The sequence below is a fragment of the Engraulis encrasicolus genome, chromosome 3, assembly GCF_034702125.1.
Source record: "Engraulis encrasicolus isolate BLACKSEA-1 chromosome 3, IST_EnEncr_1.0, whole genome shotgun sequence".
Taxonomy (NCBI): domain Eukaryota; kingdom Metazoa; phylum Chordata; class Actinopteri; order Clupeiformes; family Engraulidae; genus Engraulis; species Engraulis encrasicolus.
The window spans coordinates 21363250-21383211 of NC_085859.1; the positions used below are offsets into that span (position 1 = coordinate 21363250).

Here is a 19962-nt window from a genome sequence, read left to right on the forward strand (position 1 = left end):
TGGTGTGACTGTCCCTTTGTAAAGTTCTGCTAAATATTGACTAGCTTACCAATTTGGGGCTTGTTTTTTCCAGGCCTTGTTACAGCCTTTTGTGCAGCTTCTCTTCGAAAATGGCAAGCTCCCCCCTCATCCTGCTCTTCACTTTGCTCCTGTTGCTGGCTCACTGATGCCCAGGACAGGCTACCTATATGCATCATGGTCTAGACCTGTAAAGCACAGTAACATGCTTTGTGATGATGCTACACTCTGCAAGTTCAAGAGGGAGACTCTGGGAGAAATTGCATTTGTAATTATAGACAAGCTAACTTAGCAGTAAGAAACAGAACAAACAAAGCATATTTTATTCACACTTGAAATGGATAGGATTATATGCCCCATATGGCACATATAGTGTAGTGGAAAGTGCGCACATCCAGCAAAAAAGCATCAGCAGGTGCCAGATCAAAAAACTGTCACATGTAGGAGCGGGAAAGGATCTGCACACTGCTTGCAAAAGACTTAATTTATTGAAGAAGATCTAACGATCGAAACGTTGCTCCCAATAAATTAAGTCTTTTGCAAGCAGTGTGCAGATCCTTTCCCGCTCCTCCATATGGCACATATGCCAAAAACAAAATGACACTGTTATCACCCAAAGTTAAAGAGGTGATCTAAGAGTCATTGCCTAGCTTTCCTGACATATACTGTAAATCTGATTTGTAGTTTAAGTGTAATGTTGCCTTCAGAGAAACCAACTGAAAACAATACCCTTTCCTGTCTCTAGAGGGACATAAAAGGATTTGATTTTTATGCCCTTGACTCTGCATGGAGTTAGCTTGTCTTTTGTTATGACACCTTGATACTTGTACCATAACTTGGGCACTCATGTTGTCTTATTGGAATAGTGTCCAGGAGTAGGCCCTATATCTTTACCTTAATACACATGCACTGGGATTGTTGAGTATTTTAATAGTATTCATGCTGGTTTACACTAAGGGTACACTATTCTGTTGCTGCACATATCCTTGATGTTCACTTATCTACTTTTCTTTATTTATGTGTGAAGCACTTTGAATCTCCCTGTATGAAAATGTGCTGTATAAATGAATGCACCTTGCCTTACCTTACAACACCCTCACTGACTGACCATGGTGGAATGTGTCCGGAGAGATCGAGTCCAACTTGATGTAACCATGCAGGGAAACCATAATTGAAACAGAGGGCTAAGCTTTGAACAATAAGGTTCAATATTCAGGGTAGGAATATATTGAACACAAGGAACAATATGCAGTAACAAGTAATGCAAATAAATACTAAATACTGTGAAATGGCTATTAATAATCCAAATGTAAATTAAATCGAAATGAGATTGTTGAAATGGTAAATTCACCTAAAGTGATTTGACATTCATCTCTCAACAGTATGGAGAGAATGTCTTGATATGTCAAAACCAACTGATTGTTAACCCATTGATGCCTGATGTTGCGTTGCGCAACATTGGCCCTGGCGCCTGGAGCTGCATTACGCAACATTCAGGCTCATGAGATTTGAGACAACTTTATTAAAGATCTCTGTTTGTTTGGGATGAATGAACACATTCTGATGAAAGATAAGGGTCTTAACATTTAAATGCAACTTAGTGCATATTTTTATGTGCTTCAGAAGCTGAGATATTTAGGATTTTATGGGCTGACGGCAGCTTTTCTTTAAAAAGTCTCAGGCATTCAGCACACTTTTTTTGCAGGTGCCTTAGGCATCAATGGGTTAAAATATGTATTTTATTCTTTTGTTGATAATGTGAGAAAACAATCAGATAGCCGTGCTATTAGCAGATTCACTTTTGCCGTGTGTTTTCTATTAAGGCCTGCCAACTTGAAATAAAGGGTTTTTTATGCTTAAGGGTATGTGTTTGTTTTTAAATCTATTTTCTGCCACTCTTATACTTCTAATTTGAGTTTTCAGTTCCACTCAATTTATGACATTTACAGTGGTTATAAAACGTCTACACACCCCTTTTCAAGTGGCAGCTTTTTATGATGTAAAAAATGACTGAAAGACAAATAATTTCACAACCTTACTTACCATATTTCCTGAACATGACTACACAGCTCTCAGGAACATTCTTAAGGGTCTTGTCCACGTTGTGGTGCTGAATGTTACAGCCCTGACGAGAACTGCAATCATGTTGATCAAGCAAATAGGGACATGCAGACACTAAAAATTGGATACCCCAACTAGCCTTTCTCACAGAGGAGTGGGCCAAGTCACAAATTACATTAATTTGGCTGAAAAAGTTAACAAGCCTTCCTTGACTGATATACTGTACACTCATACAGTAAACATATACATATACCATTAGGCCTACATATACCATTCAAAAATTGTTCATAGTAAGGAACAGTCCATCTCATTCCAGGAAATCACTCATGTGTAGCCCAGGTAAAATGTGAGGATTTAGGATTTTTTCCCCCTCCATGTGTTTATATTGCCTAGTTTAACAGTACAATCATATAAAGTGTAGCAATGGAAGTCTATGGAACCAAACAAAACATCATATCCAGGTTCTATCCGCTTCCAGTGATTATGCTAAACTATGCTAATAATTGCAACACTAATGAATCTGCTTTGTAAGTAATGAACAGAGTGAGAGGAAAATTACAGTATACACACATTCATGTTTCATACTTGGAAGAGAAGTATGGTGAGAGATGCAAAGGACATTCAGAATGTGTGAAGTATATGGGTCTGCTTTCCAAAGGGGATAACAGTCTCATGGAATGACCATCAAGGGTTTATACTGTATGACTGTTATGCCAGAATCAGGCTCTTTTGTGTACCAGTCAGAGCCCCAGTTTGGTGACCTTTAAGCCCATGTTGGAGTCCTAGAAGAGCAGCTCTTCTCCCCTTCGCTAAATTACATTAGAATCAGTATTTGCTGTGCAGTGTCTTGCTGCATTGGCAAGGAATTGCAGGAATGGTGTGCGACAGGTGTGCCAACATAAGAGAGAATGCCAACACATAAGTATTTGTAAAGGTTAGGTGACCTTGAACAATCTACTAGACACGATAATTGCCACTGTGACATTATCATGTTGAATGAACAAATGTCTTTGTCATGTAGGTACGTACACAGATAGCTGCAGAATTTGATGGCACATTTTCTTCACACACCCAAATTCTTTTCATCTTCACAATGACAACACAATAAGAGATTAAAAACAGGTCTAGCCACTCATTTCTGGGCACATATATATATAGCCATTTTACTTTCCCCAGTGACGCTGAAGCTGGCGAACTGGCATCACGGATTCACATAATGTACGTATATGTGTCTTTCAAATTAAATATGAAGTTGTAATTCCTACTGTATGTATCATCTTCATACAAACCAGATGTGGATTTCATTTGAATAAACAACTATTTGCAATTTACAGATAAACATTGAAGATAAGGACAATGTTGGTGTCCTTTCTGATAGTGCTGAATGCACTCGGAGCATTTAGTGTGGTAATGTATAAGATTTACATCATTTTCCTGAAAATATAACCCTTAATGATGTTTGCTATGTGTTTTCTATGATACAATTGTGGAGGCTACCCTGTAAACCTCGGCCTGGACTGCAGGTGTTCTCAACGCGCAGCAAACATGGAATGTCCAGCCAAAAAATCCCTTTGGGGTTGTTCCCCATTTATTGCAAAAACTTTAATTTACAGTTTTTCTCAATTGGTTTTGTTCATTTCTCGAATCTTACTTGCATTTTGCAAAACATCATGTTCATTTCCAAAAAAGATTTAACAAGTGGCAAAACACCATGGATGACCTGCAAAACCCAATCTCTTGCTCAAAACCCTTGGCCGATCTCTCAAAACCAGGTTTTCGTGTCTGTGAATGTGTCAGAGCCATCAAAATGTTATGTCACTGTGTAAAAGTTTTTGGGACTGAGATCTTTCATGGATTATCATAACAAAGCATTTTGCAGAACACGACAAAATCAATTGATAATGTACAAAAACACTGAGAATTGTACACAACCATTTGCATGGTGATGAAAGCATTTGCTAAATGCTGAAAACTACGAGAAACGTATTTTACCATGTGCACAGGTAACAGCAGGAAGTCACAATTGAACAAGAAGTTTTGAGAATGATTATTCTGTTGTGAGAAATGTACAAAACCAATTGAGAAAAACTGTAATATAAAAACTAGATCACCTCTGTGCTGTTGTGCTGTGCTGTATTACGGTATTTCTCAATTGGTTTTGTACATTTCTCGAATCTCTCTCGCAATTTGCAAAACATAATATTCATTCTCAAAACAGCTTTAACAAATGGCAAAACACCGTGGATGACCTGCAAAACCAAGTCTCTTGCTCAAAACCCACGTTTTTGTGTCAATGAACGTATCAGTGCCAGCAGAATGGTTAGTCATTGTGTCATAGTGTGGTCTCTGTATGGACAAGCTAGTCAAATCGCTTTGTCATGTTGTCAATTGAATAGTACACTCTTGAGGATCTTTTCTGAAGCAAAATGTTGTTTAGATTGGATGGGAAATGTTGTAAATTCGACTTTATATTACATTGATCAGATAAGATTGTCCTAGATATACATTTAGACTATGACTATTTATTGACAGGTTTTCTCACTGCAAAATAGGAAAAATAGCAAACTCTGGTTGAGGTGTCAAAATGCACCCTCTACCATCCCTTTTTACTTGTCTTGCAAGCCCATGAGAAAAAAAAATCTAGACCTGTAAAGCAAAATAAATTTGAAACAATACACTGATACTGTATAAAGTGCACTACTGTCTTGTGAAATTATAGGGAAATATTATAATTTTGCGTGGAGCGTAATTATAAAGGCCACATGAGGCAAAGAGTAATATAATGCAGTACAGTGCCTACTGTTGTATTGTATGCTTGTTTTCTCTATCCCTTATACTGCCTTTGATTAGAGAGAGTCAATATTTACCTGCGAGCAATTTACCAATTCAGATCACATTTATAGACAAAAATCCAATGGAAATTATACAGGGCTTATCACATAATGACAGCTTGGTAAATCATTTTGCATGTCAAGACTTAAACTATGACCTAGGGCCTTAATGTTTTGGGGGGTGCGATAGTTTCATGCATTCAGTGACAAAGCTTTTTGAGTGATATGACAAAAGCAATTGATAATGTACGAAAAAGCTGAGAATTGTACACAACCATTGCATGGTGGACGAAAGCATTTGCTAAATGCTGAAAACTATGAAAAACGTATTTTATCATGTGCACAGGTAACGGCAGGAAGTCACAATTGAACAAGAAGTTTTGAGAATGATTATTCTGTTGTGAGAAATGTACAAAACCAATTGAGAAAAACTGTAAAAAAGATGTATCACATTCGGCTGGCACACGGCAACGGTAAGAACCGTGTGTTCCCCAGTCCAAGCCGTCATTAGCCCCTAATCATGGGCACCTGTAAATGAAGAGTTCAGATGCAAAACCCCCTAAGTGCCTTTTCAGAAAATAATCTTAATTCATTTTTATTTAATACCAAGCTATCAAATTTGCATATTTTTTATTTTATTTATGTAATATAACTATGTATAGGCCTATGTATTATGAAGTACATGAATGTAAACCAAACCAACAACGGGGTTCTCTAAAAATATAGAAGTGCAGGTCTTCAGAAATGGAGTTAGGGGGTTTTGCATCTGAACTCTTCAAATATACCTGTGACTCAGCTACCATAAGAGTGAAGTGCTCCCCCAAGTGGCTAAATCTAAAACTACGCTAAAAACCTACCTATAGGTGAGTATAAAATGGCTCCTACAATAATCAAAAAAATGTCTCTCTCTTTCTGCTCACTCTCTCTCTCTCTCTCTCTCTCTCTCTCTCTCTCTCTCTCTCTCTCTCTCTCTCTCTCTCTCTTTTAGCCAAAACCTGAGATCATAGGTGAGTTTAAAAAGTAAAGTACTAAATATCATGAATAATTATTGTTACATTCATAGCATATGGTTAACAACTAAAACACCAAAATCATGAAATGTTACCTCTTTCATCCCAAGATGACACTCACAGCATTCCCAAAATCAATGAGGGTAAGTCCCATTGCAAATGAAGTGTACACATACCTGCAGGGTGTGATTTATAGGGGGGGATGGGGGGGATTGTCCCCCCTTCTGGTTTTGATATCGCCACTTTTTACACATAATTTAATCACAGTTTAATGTAATGCATTGATATTGCTTAAAATCTGAAATGTATCCCCCTTCTGGTTTTCTGACAAATCGCACCCTGCATACCTGTACATATGCACGTTTTAACAGTATGCATGAGATACGCTCGTGCTAAGAATATGATTTAATTGTGAATAGATTTGTGTTCTTTTTCCTTTTAGCCGCAGGTTTACACCTGCTTGAAGGAGACATCATGAAAGTCAGTACCCTTCAAGGGCATTTATACATTCATGTCTTTTTTGACGTATTGCGTGCTAAATTACTCAGTCCATGGTGTACTCCATAACAAAATATATTGTCAATATGCTTGGTCTTAGGGTCACCTCAGAAGCTCTACATCGGATGGTGACAAGAGATGGAACACTTCTGTTCCTTATTGGCTAGATGACAGTCTTGGTAAGATCACATGATTTGCCATAAGACAACTTCATACTTTCAACAATATTGTTGAAAAGAGTGTTCTTTCTCAAACATGTATCATTCTCCCACTTCAGAACACATAATAGACTAACAAAGAGAAATTTGTCTTGTGGTTAGGGAGTGGCCTATAGATTAAGACAGGGATGTCAAACTTAGGCCCGGGGGCCAAATTTGGCCCGCGAGATCATTTCAAATGTGTATTACAGTTGTCCCATATACACCATTAATGTATAGTGTAACGACTTGAACATGAAATTTGCTGTCACAGGATGGCCAGACACATTTTAACTAACAAATATGAAGGCAAAGAGTGTATGTGCAATTTAAACATGAGCATGAAGATGCACTATTTTAGTTAATTTAAAAAAAATAATAATTGTTGAGTTTGGCCCGCGACTTCATTCCAGATTTTGATTTTGGCTCTCGGTCAATTTGAGTTTGACACCCCTGGATTAAGAGGACTTCCAGCCATTGTGCAAGGAGACGTTCAAACAACATCCTTTTACGGTCATTGTTGGATGTCCAATTTATGTCGATTGAAGGTGCACTGTGTGACACCAGATGACGTCTTTCAGACATTGACTATTGACGTGTTTTAGACCTATTTTGGTTTGTATAAACCTATTGTTGCTCAAGAGAAACATACTACTGTAAGAAAAAAAAAATCTGTGGTTCATTTCATGTCTCATTTTCTCATTTCTCATTGTGTTTCTTTGATAAGACTGCAGAGTTGCAATAGTTTAGCAGTGGGAGAGAGAAAGTTGACCCTTTGACCCTAACCTGTATTGTAACAATCTGCACATCCATACAACGTCCAATATTTAGTGGGCAGTTCAAATCTCACTCACACATCAATGGCTGAAATACCCTTTAGCAGGGTTTCCCAAACTGGGGTGCATGCACCCCTGGGGGTGCGTGGCCTGCCACAAGGGTGTGCGTGAGCTGAATTGAGCAATGTGTGTTTTTGTACAGCATTAATGAAAATAAGCAGTTTTTACAGTGAATTGTATGCTTGAAGAAGCGTCAAGTCTGTCGGAAATGAGGATTCCCTAAATGACTCTGCATACTGTGCAATGATTTCTGCAGTGAAGCCATGTTTAAGTGGTCGTAAGTATACTAAAACATTCGCTTAGGGGGTGCACATTGAAATGTACAAGGGGGTGCGCAACGAAAAAAGTTTGGGAACCACTGCCCTTTAGCAAGGTATTTAACCCATCACCTGAATAACTAGGTCGCTTTGGATATAAGCGTCAGCATGTTATGCTGTGTAATTTTAAACATTTCCCAAAGTAGCGTTCCTGTGCACAGCCACTGTCCAGGTGCTGGTGATGTGCAGTAAGAGTAATCAAAGTAAATGAAGGAGGAATCACTGCACACTGGTATTCTTTGCTGGTAGTTTATTTGGTGAACTTTGGTTTAAAATCACTTCCCATTGTGGAGGGAAATGGGGAATTTCGATGGAATTTGTCCTTGTCAGTAACTGTGTGACAGTTTGTTTGCGTGAATGTCAGAAAATAACACCACACAGACATTGATTTTATAGTGACTTAGGCTGCTGTAAACCTCTAAGCTAAAACTCTATGTAAACCACAACTCTGAATCAAGCAAAAACAAAAAAAAAACTACTTTTGTTTTCTGCCTTTGCTCTCTCAGATGTGCATGCCAAAGGCATCATTTTGAGGGCATTTGAGCAGTTCAGGCTGAAAACATGCATCGACTTCACTCCAGCACTAAGTGAAAACAACCCCTACATCGACATTCTAAAGGATGATGGGTAAGGTCTTCTTTGTCAATTACAGTTAGCATGGACTGCTGTTTGATACAGCTTGAAAAAAGAAATTCCACACATTTCTATCGTTTTGTTGTGTTGTATGTATAGCCTAGTGTCAGCCTTTTGTATACTACGTATATGCATTGTGCGTGGGGAAGTGTTTGCCCACTTTAGCACACTTGCCAATAAAAGCCAATAGAGCCGGCCAATACAACTCCTTAAGTTATGGCCTATTAAGACTGGTTACAATGTAATGCATTAACACTAAATAGCAATACTGTATATTCATCGTGTCTTGCAGATGCTGGTCTTATATCGGAATGGATGACCCTCATGGTCAGCATCTTTCTATTGGAAATGGCTGTGAATATATTGAAATTGTGGAGCATGAACTTCTCCATGCACTGGGATTCTACCATGAGCAATCGAGATATGACAGAGATGAACATGTCACAATCGTCTGGGACAACATCCAAGACGGTACTGATTGTTAGGAGATACTATGTCTGCTGTGTGACTTAACCCATTTTAGCCTGAAGACTCATATATGTTGTTTGACCTTTGGTGCCTGGAGCGACATACGCTGCATTCAGGTTTTTGAGATTTTAGCTTTTTTAAAATAAAAATGTGGATATGTTACACCGGAATGAACACATTCTAATGCAAGATGAGGGTCTTAGGGTTTTAAATGCAACTTACAGGTATTTCATGCTTTTATGTGCATCAGAGGCTGAGATGTTGAGGTTTTTACAGTCTGAGGGCAACTTTCCCAACAAGGGCTTAGGCATTCAGCAGGCATTTTTTTGCACGTGCTTTAGGCATCAATGAGTTAAATACATACGTAACCGCATGCGATCGAGTGCACATATTTTCGTCAGAACAATCGGATCTCTTCACACGATACTGGAGGCATCATCTATGGGGCAGGTAGCCAACGGGGCTCTGCTTAATATTTCTCACCATTGTCATAGGCTATCGAGACTTTAACATGGAAGTTTGGAAGATCGCCTCTCACGGTTGTGTCAATATTGCACTGTGCGCACATTTTTGCATATCTTTGTACACATGTACACGTATCCTGCAGCAAACATATCCCTCGAATGGCCTTAACCTGGCTGTCATGTCAACCAATGTCATAGGAATTTAGCAGGGTTGGAAAGGAACCAAAAACGACCGGGACATTTGGCATTTGGCAGTATCCAGCCCCCACCATGGGCACCATGGGCAGCCCCATCCACATTGAGGGCCAGTTTCTAAAGTAAAAATTGAAACACACACAAAAAAACTACAGAAAACAAAGGTCCTGAGGACTGTTAGCCCACTGGGAATATGCCCTGTATGCCAGATTACCAGCTCAGCCCTGAAACACCTTGACAAACCTCAATACTAGATCTTGAAATTGGACCTTGAGTTTATAACAGAAGTTAGAACAGTCTTTTGATTATGTATACATTGTGACCATGTGTGCAATGTGACAGGATTTATGGATGGATTCAGGGTAACTTAGAATTCCAGAATGGGGAAAAACATTTGGATATGATATACAGTAAAAAGGCTTGCATGAATTCAAGAATGCTAACTCAGTATTGTTTTTTCTTTCGTGAAGGGAAGGAAGGCAATTTTGATAAAGCCAGTGCGGAGGAGACTAGCCTCCTCAATACTCCATATGACTACACATCTGTCATGCATTATGTCTCCGACGCATTCTCTAACGGAAATGGAAATGGGACCACCATCATCACGAAGAACCCAAAGTTTCAAGATGTGATCGGCAAAAGTGTAGAGATGAGCAACACGGATACACTGGAACTTAACAGGCTTTACAGCTGCAGTAAGAACTATGGATGACAGACACAAATAATCAACACAACTGTATCACATTATGCTAGTTTGAACCAAGTTTCATTTCATTTCCCCCCCAATATAGATAGAGCAGTGTCCTTTGTTGAGCACTGCAGCTTTGATGATAAAGCCATGTGTGAGATGACTGTCTGCTCCAGAGGTTCATCTGAATGGAAGAGAGTGAATCGAACTGATGGAGGTCCCCATTCAGACCACACCTACCTGGGCACTGACAAGCAGGGTACAAAAAGTTTTCCTCAGCAAAAAAAGAATTTTGCAATTAAACAGCTAAATTAGTGAATTGACATTTAAATACTTTAAATTATATTGACACTTATTGAATATGGATGCTGAAGTTTTCAGATATTGATGCTTGAAATTAATTAATACCTTTATCATCTATCTGTCTGCGTGTCTGTCTTAGGTCAAGGCCTCTTCATGCACTTCAGCACAGTGACAGGAGAAGAAGGGGATTCCTCCAGGCTCATAACCAGGATGGTGACTCCCAGTAGACCATGCCAAATCCAGTGTCTTCAGTTCTACTACTACTACAACGGCAATGAGATGGACCAGCTCAACATCTGGATCAGAGAATTTGACAACAAATACGATGTAGAAGGAACTCGCAAACTCATGGGTCAAATCACAGGTAATGTCCAGAATAATCTTTGAGATAAGGTCATATCATAGAACGACTACAACTTCGTAAGTACTGTCAGGGCCAGAATAAGATGGCCTGGGGGCCCTAGGCTACATGTTGATCTGAGGCCCCCCGGAAAGCAAATTTTGTGACAAATTTACATGGGTAGTGTCATAATTATATGCTAGGACAACACATATACCAACTGTACTCAAAATGACAGATGATTTTTTCAATATTGCATCTTCTCATAATTCTGCATCTTTTCACTTTTGACCAATCGTTGCAGGTGGGGGGCCCTAGGCTGCAGCCATATCTAGCCTGTGCATTAATACGTCCCTGAGTACTATGTATACTGGCCACAGTTTATCTTGCTGTTTCTCCCTAGCTTCCCCAGCTGATTACTGGCAGCTCCATCATGTTCCCCTGAATGCCACAAAGACCTTCCAGGTGGAGTTTGAGGGCCGCAAGGGAGCAGGAGCTTCAAGTGGGGGCTTCTCTGTCGACGATATAAACCTCTCAGAAACTGAATGTCCCCATCACAAATGGCAGATACGTAACGTTGAGAAGCTATTGAACGACAGTGATGGTAACGATACCTCTATGATTAGCCCAAGATACTACACAACTGATGGTTATGGCTATCAAGTTCAGCTGGATTTGGGCATGCCATATTTTGGCATGTATGTGCGCCTGGTGTCTGGGGACTATGATGACCAGCTAGAGTGGCCGTTGGCATGGAGACAGTTTACAGTCCTGGTGGTGGACCAGAATCCAAACATGCAGCAGCGCATGTCGAAGCAGAGCAGTATGACTACAGATCCAAGAGACAACTGTGAGTATTCAGCTCCATGCAATCCAAGAACTAGATTTATTGTCAAATTATTTAATTTTCGATATTCGCCTTATTACAGTTTTTTTTTTCACATGTAAAATCGATTGATTACCTTCGCCAAGACAAAGTCGGCGAAGGTTATGTTTTGACCGCTGTGTATTTATTTATTTATTTGTTAATATGTTTGTTTGTTTGTTTGTTTGTACTTCGTATAACTCAGACAGAACTGAGACGATTTTTATGAAATTTGGTGGGATGATTGGTCATGACCCAAGGAACAATCGATTAGTTTTTGGGAGTGATTGGGTCAAAGGTCAAAGGTCAAGGTCAAAATGTTTGTTTGTACTTCGTATAACTCAGACAGAACTGAGCCGATTTTTATGAAATTTGGTGGGATAATTGGTCATGACCCAAGGAACAATCGATTACTTTTTGGGAGTGATTGGGTCAAAGGTCAAAGGTCAAGGTCACGAAAAGTTCAAAAACGTACATTGAGCTGATTTATATGAAATTTACTGGGATGATTGGTCATGACCCAAGGAACAATCGATTACTTTTTGGGAGTGATTGGGTCAAAGGTCAAAGGTCACGAAAAGGTCAAAAACGTAAATTCAGCCGATTTTTATGAAATTTACTGGCATGATTGGTCATGACCCAAGGAACAATCAATTACTTTTTTGGGAGTGATTGGGTCAAAGGTCAAGGTCAAAGTCACGAAAAGGTGAAAAACGTGAAAAAAATAAGTGGCGTAGGTGAAGGTTTGCGCTCTACCGAGTGCCCATTCTAGTTGTAAAATGATTGTAAAATGTTTGATTCGTTTGTGTAGTCAAAATAGTTAAATTGGACTTTTGTAGAGACTTTCATCTCTTACTGACAAAATATTTTCAAGCTCCATAACAAGTCCAGTTACCTACGTACTACTAAGCTATTTTTCACTAAGGCGACCTGCATGAATCAGAATAATCACATTCAGATTTTGTAGCTTCTTTACTACCCATGTCAGCCGTGTTCGGCTCAACACATTAGTATTTTTGTGGGAAAGGCCACACGTTTCTGTGATACCAATTCTGTGATGCCACCACAGGTTTATACAGTAGTTACTGTGACAGGGATGAGGCCATTTCATGGAAATGCCAGATCATGTTGTTATCATCAAGACGTACTGCAGGTTTGTTTGAGGACAAAGACCAGGAGTACTTGGGAGAATTGTAGTCATTTGAGTGCATGCATTGGCATAGGAAGGCAGTCCGATGGATGTACCGTAAATTACGAGAATTTTGACAGTTCTCTGTCAAACCCACCTGTCCTCCTAGTCCACTTTCATTATTTACTAGGGGTGCACCGATACCACTGTTTTGAAAACCGATACAAGTACGAGTACATTAATGTGTGTACTTGCCAATACCGAGTACCGATACCGGTACCTTTTACCACCAAAATACAATAAAAATAAATGCATGGCCTTGTTTTTTTCCACCTATGATATTTTTATTGTCCATTTCCATGTAGATTTAAATGTTAGTAAATGTATGAGGTAGTACTTTTTTCCATGCTGCTTTCAAGTCCACAGAACGTGGCAAGATTTTGAATTTTTTTGTGTAATAGCAGTATCGTTCCTGGTATCGGCAAGTGCTTGACGAGTACCAGTACGAGTATAATGAGCAGTATCGGGTGCCGATACCGATACCAGTATCGGTATCGGTGCATCCCTATTATTAACCCAGCTGATACTGCTCAACACTAGGCTAAATGTATATATTTAGTTGAAATGGAGGATTTGGGATAGATTTCCAGACAAGGCGCAAACCGACACTTATCTGACATCATGTTTCATTGCTCTCCACAACACTATGTGGTGGCACACAGCTGCACATATGGTCTGACAGACAGTTTAGCTCAAATGTCTTTTCTCTTTCTGCTTACTAATAGCAACACTTTGGCTTTGGGGCAACCCTCGAGAGAATGGTGAAATTGAAGTAGATGAAAATGGTGAGACATTTTACGCCAACGCTTATGCAGACGGAATATTCATGAGGTTTGATGACCTTCAGGAGAGGGACTTTTTTAAAGGAGGTGATGTGTTCATCTCTTTCTTCATGCAAGGTGAGTATTTCTTCTTACCCATGTATTTCAAAATATTGTTGCTTTAATCCATGTGTTTGAATTATGAAATTGAACAGCACATTTGTTTTGGACAAAAGATAGCCATTACGCGATAGACACCACACTGGTAAACATCTGCTCCACAATGTTTTGGTACCACTTTTATTTTGTAACCCCTGTATCCAAACTTTAGACCCTAGTTTGGCTTCTGTTTGAAAGTAGAAAATCTGCTTTGCACTGGCTTGTTTTCACAACCTAAACCATTAGTGTGTGCTCACTATGGACTCACTATGAAATCAGTCCATCAGTGAAACATACAGAGATATTCCTTCCATGATGAATTCTCCTCCCCGTCTTGCTCTCTCTCGCAGATATTAGGCCTCTGTCCACAAAAATCTCCCTGCCCTGCCCCACCATTCCACGGCTGAACATCACATCAGTTCCTGAGGACAGTGACTACTCATGTGCAAGGTGCCATCATTTCTGTAGGCCTACTATATAACAGACCTGTGTATTTGCTAGAGATGCACCGGATCCTGATTCTAAGGATCCTGCCGGATACCGGATCCACTGCTTAAGATCCTGCCGGATCCGGAACCGGATACTGGATCCTACGAAAGGGTTGAAACACATAGCCTACTCACACATGTGGGCCCTTTTTATCACGTTGGCTCAAACTATTTTGACTGAAAAGCCTCGGCTACCGGATCCTGGATCCTGGAACCGGATCCGGATCCTGTGAAAAACTCTATTATCCTGCCGGATCCGGAACCGGATCTTCGATCCTGTACATCTCTAGTATTTGCACATGCACACTAAGCTTAGAAAGAAAAAAAAACCTTAATTGTACATATAATAGGCCACACACCTCTATAAGCCGCAGGTCCACAGAGCAACACAGGATACTTACACACAAAGCTCCAGGCTAACTAGTGGTGTGCATTGGCACTGCCCTTGTGATTCGATTCGATTACGATTCAGCAGGTAACGATCCGATTCAAATTGATTCAGTTTGATTCTACGATGCATTGCAATGCGTTATATATCTACTGTCCCCTGTCTAGAACCGACCATGGCATTTGCAGAATCAATTATTGAATCGTCCTGGCCCGCATTGCAATGCATTGCTGAATCGATTATTGTTGACATCACTAGGGCTAACTAACCCCATTTACTTTATGCTTATCCACAGCAGAGGTAGAAACAAAGAACATGGTAGTTTCTTGTAGAACTTGTGGTCTTTATTATCAGCCACACTGAGCACTACTGTACACAACAATTCAGAGGCTATTCAATTATGACGGTGTGGAAAAGAATTTTAGTCGCTTTAGTGTGTGTGGGAGTAAGATTAAGGGACAAGATATACAAAGGATGTTTACAAGTTGTACAAAGGATATGTGTATCTAGGAGTGGTCTGTGTGTAAATGTCACAGACACAGAACGCTAGCAGTTTGAGCTAATGTAATAGCTGTTGAAGGGCTAGTTAAAGTAAACGTAGAAACAAAATGGGCACTATCATACATATTTTATAAATGAAAGGCATGATAACACTGCACGAGCACTTATCTTGATATAGTGCCCATTTTTATCCTACATATATTTCCCCATGTCATTTTGTGCAACTACACTTTGAACTAGTCACGCAAACATATTAAACAGGGAAAATGTGGAAGAGCTTGGTGAGGTCACTTCTAACTTGAGCCCAGTTTGATACTCAATGCCATGCTGGGCAAGGTAAATGTTAACAAAGTGAAATCGTGCTCCAGAAGGAATGTGGGCACGCACAAGGGCCAGAGGTCTGCATGAGCTCAGCACAGATGAGATAACATACTGTAGTTCAGCATGGAAACATGGTGGACTGTTCCTTAAAATATGCCAGCATGTTAGAACTTGAACTGCTCAACTGAAATTAATCCAAACCTCATCAGCCAAATACAGTACATAATAAATACTAGTTGTGGCCAATATTAGAATATAATATATATTATAAAATTATAAAAAATACAATGAAAAAAAATTACACATGTACTGTAAACGTTTTCCCCAAACAGCGCTCAAACTCCTCCTCCTTCCACTACCAACCCAGAGGACCCTGATAAAGAGTAGGTCACAACTTCAATTCCTCATTTTTTGTAATAAAATAAAACATTTTCTCATATAGTTAATGTATTATTTGTTAGAAGACATTGAAAATGTACCATCATGTATTTAGTTACTTACAGTTCACACCAAGAAGGATATGGGTAGCGCTTTATAATACGGACTCTTAACACTGTTAATGGTTTTTGATACTGTTACGTGTGTGTGAGAGTCGGAGAAGGATTGGCAAATGATTGGTTTCTGTGTCATTTGCCAATCCTTCCCCGACACTCTCACACACATGTATCAGTACCAAAAACCATTAACAGTGTATGTTAATGATTAAGTAATGGGAAACAATACAGAGATAATGGTTAACAAATGTTTTACAAAGGGTTATCTAAGATTTTACTAATGCTTAACAAATGCATAACTAATGCTTAACAAGGAGTCTGTATTCTAAAGTGTTACGGGATGGGGTAGGTCAACCTTTATAGGGCAGACCGTTGAGCAGTGATTCTCAACTGGTGGGTCGGGACCCAAAATTGGGTCGCGGAGGGTTCCTGGGTGGGTCGCGGAGCTGTGATGCAATGCACTAAAAATGACTATGTCAAAGACAGAGTGAAAGATGGTTAATAGGCCTTTTCCTCTCCACTTCATGAGACACATTGTATATCAGCATACAATGCAAATAATAATGCATACTATAAAATGCATGGTAATATTTTGCATTATTATTGGAAGAATCTGAAGGTGCGACACACAGTTTGGGTCACAACGTATTGACCACGAGAAAGTGTGGGTCTCAAGACTATTCCAGTTGAGAACCACTGCCGTAGAGCACACTCCCCTCTGGGTCTCTTTTGGAATAGCCAATCAGGGGCCTTTACAATTTACAGAACAGTAACCTTTAAAAAAAAAAAAAAAAAATCACGGTTATGATAAATATTGAAATACTACTATTAGTCTGCATGTCTTAAATTGTAATCGTAGGAAAAGCCTTTTATACTGTATGGATCAACTTACCATTTTTCTGTTTGTTCCAGGCCTTGTGACAGCATTTTCTGCAGCTTCTCTCCGAAGATGGCCGGCTCCCCCCTCATCATGCTCTTCACTTTGCTCCTGTTGCTGGCTCACTGATGCCCAGAACAGGCTACCTGCATCATGGTCTAGACCTGTGGAGCACAGTAACATGCTTTTGGATGACAGTACATCAAGTTTAGTGCTATGGATAAATACGCCCCTTGCAAATTGTAACACTTAAGTAGGTCTTACTTTAGGAGCATTTGTAGCCCTAATTGTAATTGCGGAGTAGTCAACCTCTGGCAGCAACAGTCAGAATCAACAAAGCAGCCCATTTTAGTCACATGTCCAATGTATAAGATTACAGTATATGCTACAAATTGAAAAGGGGAATTTTGTTGTTGGTTTTAAGTAAATCAGACCATTTTTGTTATGGCCAAAAAAAGACATTGACCCTTGACCTTGACCTGATATCGGCAAAAAGTCAAAAGGAGTAATGTAGGAGTCATTGCCCATTTTTCTGAAACATAAATCCAATTTGTAGTTTTAATAGGCCTATAATATTGCCTTCAGAGAAACCAACCGAAAACCATACCTTTCCCCGTCTCTAGAAGGGCAGGGTATACAATTATTTAATTTTAATGCCCTTGACTGTGGATGGAGTTAACATGTCTTTTTATTGCACTATCCCCATTTTGCCACTTGTACTACAGTTCAATTCCAAATACCTTGAGCACTCCCCTTTGCTTATCATAGGAACAGTGTCAAGGAGTCTTTTAAAACAGACAGTCGCTGGGATGGTTGGTTGTTTTCATATATAGATTTGTGTAGAGATACACAAAGGGCATAAGGGGATGAAGCGTTCATTAGGTTTATACTGACCTTATGGTTTAAAGGTTATATAATATACTATATATAACATTTTCCTTTTACTTCACATTATGGTTTTTATTTTAGTTGTGATGAATTTAGCTGCATAATTGAACATCGATCTCAGATTGGAGGGTTGAACTTAGTTTGTTGAAGGTTTTTTTCCCCCCAACTAGACTAAAATACTGTGCTAGATTTAGGGTTCAAGATTCAAGGTAGGGCCTATATACTAATGTAAAGAAGGAACAATATGCAGTAACAAGTAGGCTAATGAATCAGCTGAAAGGGCTTTTAATAGTCACTACGGTGGTTGTAGAAAAGGCTATGGACACTCAGTAGTTTTCACTGTTATTTTCATGCACTTCCTTAGTTTAACGATAGGACTCTTATTTTGACATCGCTAGTTTCCGGAAGTGACATCACGCCTTCCTCCATCTTTGTTTTAGTTCAGATGCCATGATTCAGTAGAGTTCTTCAGCGGAAGCGGAAGCATGTAGTAGATTGTAGTCTTTCATGTTAGCATTTAAGGACGTCCTGGTTCCTATCGGCTTCCGGCCTCCATTGGGAATGAATAGGGGTAAATTTCAAATAAGCTCCGAGTGCAAGCACGCGCTTAGCGAACCCCCGCAAACTGTCGAGGGTGTTAAAAATAGGCTGTAGGTATGACATGGTTGATCATTTTGTGTCAAACTTCGACATAAATACGATGTTGCGTCCATATGCTAAACCCGGAAGCTTTTGGCGACTACAGAAACGGCGCCAGTATCTAACGGCATGTACGTGCGGAAGGTTGTACCCATGGCAACCAAAGGAAAGTATGTAGTTCGGAAGTTTTAATGATCAGAAAGGGGTTAGCAATATTGAATTATAATCGTCATGATTTAACATATGAATACACCAACATGATGATACGATCCGTTCCACTAATGAGAAAGGGATGCGGGGACACGCTAATGTTCGTTGTTGCCGTGCAACTTATATTTTTGCCAAACCTGAATCTCTATGGCGTTTTGCAATGTAAAAAATCGCCAGGGAACCGGTAGTCCAAACGCCGCATACAAGTTGACGTCAACGCTGAAGAGCTCTGTTACACCTTACTCCGGAAAGTTTCCTAATTTATCTTCATCAATCCTGTGTTTGTGTGCATAAATGACCGCAGTAAGTCACCTTATATTGTTGTTTAGATGATGTTTTGTCAGTATCAATGTATATTTCGGTATATTTGTGCGCAATCCTGTCGTTATTTGGTAGATTGTGTTGAACATGTCTAGTTCACATGTTGCCTATGCAATTGATGTCATTCTGGTTTATTTACCTCTGTTATTCATATTAATGATTATTATGGTGATAAGTGTGGTGTTAATGTAATAGTAACTCCACTGGCAACATCTGATTCGCTGTATTTTATTTCCTTCGTTTAGGATCACACACTCACACATCCATGTAAATTCAGATCGAAACCCATGTAAGATACAACTTGAAGCTTAATTGAAGAAGTCAACTTTAACCAACCCGTCTGGCGTCATTCTTTCATACCTAAACCCCCATTCAACATCCTTCTGGGCTCAAGTAGTGCTCTGGCCGGCACTCTATGATTGTGTGCAATGAAAATACAGAACGGCGCAACCTTTTAATCTAATACAGTCCAACCACCTGCTATCTTCCCTACATTAATGGTCCTTTCGAGCCGGACGTACATTGTACTCAATCAAGATGGATATGAAAGATGTTGAATTCCCTGTTGTGCGCCCCCGACGCCAGACACGCCCTCCTCTCCGTTATGAAGATTATGAAGTAGACTACAAGGGGCTTGGTGCTCATTGGCATGAAGAGGAAAATGTACACAGTCACAGTACTCCTCGCCATCTCCTAAGTCACTCACCTGTCAAGAGCATAGCCTATGACGCAGAGCTAGAAGACATCCAGCAGGAGAGGCGTGTGTTACAATACATGTTGGAGCAGTCACTGCAGTCCCAGCAGTGCATGTCAGCAGGCCTGGCCGAACTGAAAGCAGTCCGTGCAGACATGCTACAGCTGGTAAATACTGCACGCAGCCTACAACAACCGCAAGAGGTACATGGCTATCACTCAGCCACAGTGGATGATGATGGAGAATGGCCACCACCACCACCGTGGGTAAGCAACACCGTAGATGTGCCACCCGTGAGTGAACAGCCC

At 39.8% G+C, this 19962-nt stretch overlaps 1 protein-coding gene across 1 annotated transcript; it reads left to right on the forward strand.

Annotated features, from left to right (window-relative positions):
• The first annotated feature begins 3260 nt into the window (after window positions 1-3260).
• Window positions 3261-18097, forward strand: LOC134445284 (meprin A subunit beta-like). The gene is made up of 16 exons (XM_063194355.1): window positions 3261-3297; window positions 3414-3486; window positions 5899-5917; window positions 6031-6063; window positions 6363-6400; window positions 6519-6597; window positions 8275-8395; window positions 8694-8872; window positions 9999-10223; window positions 10320-10475; window positions 10659-10883; window positions 11263-11709; window positions 13639-13812; window positions 14184-14283; window positions 15864-15914; window positions 16938-18097. The coding sequence occupies exons 2-16, from the start codon at window positions 3436-3438 to the stop codon at window positions 17029-17031; spliced, it is 1992 nt and encodes a 663-aa protein (XP_063050425.1). The 5' UTR covers window positions 3261-3297; window positions 3414-3435; the 3' UTR covers window positions 17032-18097.
• Window positions 18098-19962: the final 1865 nt, after the last annotated feature.

Bases quoted from the DNA above. Each gene is read 5' to 3' on its own strand.
- LOC134445284 (XM_063194355.1), top strand. From the start codon at position 3,436: ATGTTGGTGTCCTTTCTGATAGTGCTGAATGCACTCGGAGCATTTAGT. The intron at 8,396-8,693 runs GTAAGGTCTTCT...CGTGTCTTGCAG, and splicing joins GACATTCTAAAGGATGATGG to ATGCTGGTCTTATATCGGAA. The intron at 10,224-10,319 runs GTAAGAACTATG...CCCCCAATATAG, and splicing joins TAACAGGCTTTACAGCTGCA to ATAGAGCAGTGTCCTTTGTT.